This window comes from Bactrocera latifrons, unplaced genomic scaffold (assembly GCF_001853355.1).
Source record: "Bactrocera latifrons isolate USDA-ARS-PBARC rearing strain unplaced genomic scaffold, ASM185335v1 scaffold_681, whole genome shotgun sequence".
In the NCBI taxonomy this organism is placed as follows: Eukaryota; Metazoa; Arthropoda; class Insecta; order Diptera; family Tephritidae; genus Bactrocera; species Bactrocera latifrons.
This window is the reverse complement of record NW_017537358.1, coordinates 97,080-101,667: the sequence shown is the minus strand read 5'-3', so window position 1 is coordinate 101,667 and position 4,588 is coordinate 97,080. Positions and strand designations below refer to the sequence as shown.

General features: G+C 40.7%; 1 protein-coding gene across 1 annotated transcript; it reads right to left on the bottom strand.

The window, feature by feature from the left end:
- Positions 1 to 280: 280 nt before the first annotated feature.
- LOC108975699 lies at positions 281 to 667 on the bottom strand. The gene has a single exon (XM_018944394.1). It carries the CDS (start codon positions 665 to 667, stop codon positions 281 to 283), a length of 387 nt encoding a protein of 128 aa, XP_018799939.1.
- Positions 668 to 4,588: the final 3,921 nt, after the last annotated feature.

Below are 4,588 nucleotides of genomic sequence, written 5' to 3'. Positions count from 1 at the left end.
TTTTCCCTACCCCGAGACCGCTTTCGCATTACCTCAGGGTAAGGTTTCCGAGATGGACCCATTACAGGTCATTTCTACTCTTCCTGCGTCCAGGGATGCCTACGATTTTGTAGCCTACTTCATGCTGTTTGGCTCGTCTACTATTGGGAGTCCGCGTCCATGTCTCTTTTTTTAGTGTGTAGAACATGTTCCACGTACGAGGCAATTACTTCCCAGTTTTCGCTGCTAAATATCATTTTTTCTATAAGAGTTTCCACACTTAGTTCTCCGAGCTTGTTTTCTACGGTTCTTCATGCTTCTTTGTCGAACGATCTTGCCAGAGTTCAAGAGTTTGCTTCCTCGCCTGTTGTCTTGTGGCCATGTGTGTTTCTATACCGTCTTTCTTCCATAGCCAGAGTTGTCTTCTCTCCTTTGCGAGAAGGTCTATTGGGATAACGCCGCTTATCACTAGCACTGCGGGTTCGGATACAGTGCGGTATGCCGAGGCGACTCTCAGGGCTGCTGTTCTCTGCACTTCAGCGAGCACTTTCCGCCTATTTTCTACATTTAATGTATCGGCCCATATTTCGCTACCGTATAGTAGCACTGACTGTGTTGTGTCCATACGCAGTTTCCTTCTACTTGCAAGTGGGCCTCCGGTGTTTGCCATAAGTCTTGATAGCGCCATGGTTATATTGGCTGACTTTTTTTGCAGCACGTTGGATTTGAACCCAGAATGTTAATTTGTTGTCCATTCTTATTCCTAGGTATTTTAGGGTTTTCGTCGTTTGAAGAGTCTCTGAATGGACTTGAATATTTACCTCCAGCAGGATCTGTTTCCTAGTGAGCAGGATCAGTTCTGTTTTTTCAGCAGCTAGGCTGAGGCCGTGTGAGTCCAACCATGTCTGTGTTCGTATCATAACTTGATCAACGCCTGGCCATTTCGGTATTACGCGCGGTTATGATGGCGGCGATGTTGTCTGCTGAGCCAACGTGGTTCCCATTTTGCGCTATTGAATGCATTTCGTATGTCAATTGTTGCGAGGAGGTCTATTGGCCTCGAGAAGTTGTTCTTTCGATGAGCTTCCTCAACGGTGCGCACGACGTCTTCCACAGCTCCGAGAGTGGACCTGCCTGGTCTGAGCCACGTTGTCGCTCTGATAGGCCTCCAGCATCGTTTATGGCGGCTATGATGCGGGGTTTCAACAGTTTTTCTAGTAGCTTTCCTGCAGTATCTAGCATGCATAGAGGTCGATATGTCGATGGTGTTCCTGGGTCTCCTTCGTCTTTGCTTATTAGGGTCAGATGTTGCCTCTTCCATATTTCTGGGAAAATGCCCTGATGCTGGCGCTGGTGGTGAACGAGGACAAAACGAAACTGTCTACTGTTGTCAAAGCAACATAAGATAATTTTTTCTATCTTGGAATCAACATCAACAACAAAGTTAGTCGCGACATCCGCGACGCAGACGCTCTTGCCAACAGGTTCTATTTCGGACTAAGTAGGCAATTAAGAAGTGAAGTCCTTTCTCGACGAACGAAAACAAAATTTCGTTAGTCATTCATTATTCCCGTTCTGCAATATGGTGCAGAGGCATGCGAAAAATCAATGGCCTTTCCGCCTGGGCCACATTCGCATTCGATTTAACGATGAACTGTATGAGATATACATACGACGAAATTGACATAGTTCAGCGAATTAAAAGACAGCGCCTACGCTGGCTAGGTCATGTTCTCCGAATAGACGAAAATACTACAGATCTGAAAGTATTCGACGAAGTACCCGCCGGGGAAAGTAGTGGATTCGGAAGACCTCCACTACATTGGAAAGACCAGTTGGAGAAGCAGACTTCGCTTGGAATCTAATGAACTAAAACGTGTATATTCAGTCAATTTAAGAAACTTAAGATTGTTCAATGGACATTATGTAATTCGATTTAGTATAAACAATTCACGGGGACCCACTGTTTCTTATTACTCATTTCGTTGAGTACTTTCTCAGCTTGTTGAAATGTGTTTTTACAAAAATTGTTTATTCAATTAGTGGCATATACCACGTAAGATAACGCTACGTGTTTTCCTGCTTCTCTGATAAACAATATTTTTTATTTTGTAATTTTCATCTTAACATATTTGGCCAACTAAACATCCATTAATTCTTCAAAAATGTATTTTGATCTATTCATATAACTTATGATCACGTGACAACACATACCACTAAAATCTATTCCCACAACCTCACCACGCATCGCAACCAACACTCAATACAAAGCACCATACCACCGATAAACATAGTTTTACCATTTAAATTACGAAGCAACATAATTGGAGATCCAACCTGGTTTCGGAGGAATACGGTAACTAACATTATGACATAATAAAATTATTAACTTTAAGTGTATTTTGCATGATTAGTTCAGTTAATCAAATTTTTGTTAAACCACATAACCTTAAAAGTACTCAACACGTGTCACGAAGTCCTACCAACAACGGCTTTTGTAAGTATACTTTTTTATATACTTATTTGAATTTTTTACAACTATTGTTTCTAATTTTTTTTCTCAGGAACTTTTTTTTCATAAAAAATTCCGTAATTATATATAACTACAACGTTTTCCATCATTAAGTAATTTCATTAGGCATATTATTATGCCTATGTGTTTTGTACAATGAGCAGTGCCACGAAAACGCAAAGGGGCTGATTTGTGCCGTAATACAAGTAGGACCAGAAGTATGAGAGATAAAAGGCTGTGCGCAATGAAGTCAATCGTTTAGAACAACGAAAATCACGCCGTTTCACGGTTAATCGACGCAGAACAAACGATCAATAACGCCAATAGGTACATCGTGCTTTACATCTGATTGATTTTAGAGTCTAGCATTTCAGTAAGAGCCCGATATTGAATATTATGCTTTTAAAAGTGGTAATTGGTGCTATAGATAAGGAATGTCCTCATTGTCACGCTATGAAATACAAAAATGAGCCGCCTGGGATGTGTTGCGCCCCAGGAAAAGTGCAACTACCTGAAACTGAAACGCCACCGGAACCATTGAACGGTTTACTTATCGGTACGGATCCAGATTCTAACGTACTCCTAAAGTCAATTCGAACAAACAATTCTTACTTTCAAATGACATTGGAGCAACAGAAATAATTCGAAATACTAATGCTAAAGTTCGCAATATTTTATTACTGAAGAACGTTAGCTCGAAAGGTTATTATACGTACCGATTAATGATTCGGTGAGGCCTGAACAACGTCAGTCTACGATGTAGTGAGCTTTGTCAACAATTCAGGTCGACGTGTATGCGAAGATAGAGGGCGAACGACTACGATACTTGCAATATATCAACTCAAGCTGCTTGAAGAAGAGTACATTCAACTCTGTCATTTTACCATCATCGTACGTAGGCAGTCCACGTCATACGCAAGAGTAAATACAGAATGCTATGCTTACGTGTGTGAATACGGACGACCGTGTTTCCTTATTTCCTTATCACGTTCACATGTAATCCAAAATATTATATAATATTGCCTGGCCAAAATGCAATACATCGTCATGACATTCCAGCACGTGCATTCAGGCGAAAGTTGAAGTCTCTAATAAGTTTCATTAGTACATTACATGTATTCGGCCCCACAAGTTGCTGGCTGTATTTAGTTGAGAGGCAAGGGCGAAGATTACCTAACGCCCACATTTTTTTTTTTTTTTTTTTGATGAGTATCATTTTGCGGAAATTCCAGATCCGTCTACTGACCAAGTGCTGTTTCATATTTCTACAGCAAACATGATCCATAGTTCATGCGGTACTCTACATCGTTCATCGCCTTGCATGGCAGATGGAAAATGTACTAAAAATTTCCCTACAGATATCTCTAATGATACGGTAACAAATACCGACGGATATTAAATATATCGTCGAGGAAATTCCGATAATGGCGGACAATCATTTATTAAAAGTATCAGCAACACAGACATCGGCATTGATAATCGTTAGGTGGTGCCGTATTCGCCTTTACTAAGCAAGACATAAAATGCTTATATTAATGTTGACTTTTGCCGTTCTGTAAAGAGCATCAAATATATTTGCAAGTATGTTCATAAAGGCAATGATATGGGCGTATCTTCGGTTTTCCATTTCATGAGCGGGATCCAGCAGTTGTTCAGTTAGCCGTCCATCTTGAAAGCGGTCAGCGTGTATTTTTCACGAACGAGGCAGTGATTGATTCTACTACAACTCCACCTAAAACTACACATACTGCATTTTTTGAATTGTGTAATACTACGGATGATTTTGCAAGATTATGATGGGCTCAAATAAAAAAATGGAAGCCCCGCAAGTAAGGCTCAAAAGTTGATGCATGTTTCAATTTATTTAAGTCGAACGCTTAGGGGTGATTATTTACAGTCAACCCAAAACACTTTTTGCTTTTATCTTCGACTGGAAGACGGCAACCAGAGGGAGTGTATGCTTGCTGAAGCTGCATTCAACTTCGTCTACTATTCGCTATAGTGTTGACCACATGTCTCCCAGCTCGGGCACAGATATTGTGGGATAACGTCCAGAGATTCAATGACTGATGATATATAGCATCAACATCGTACAGG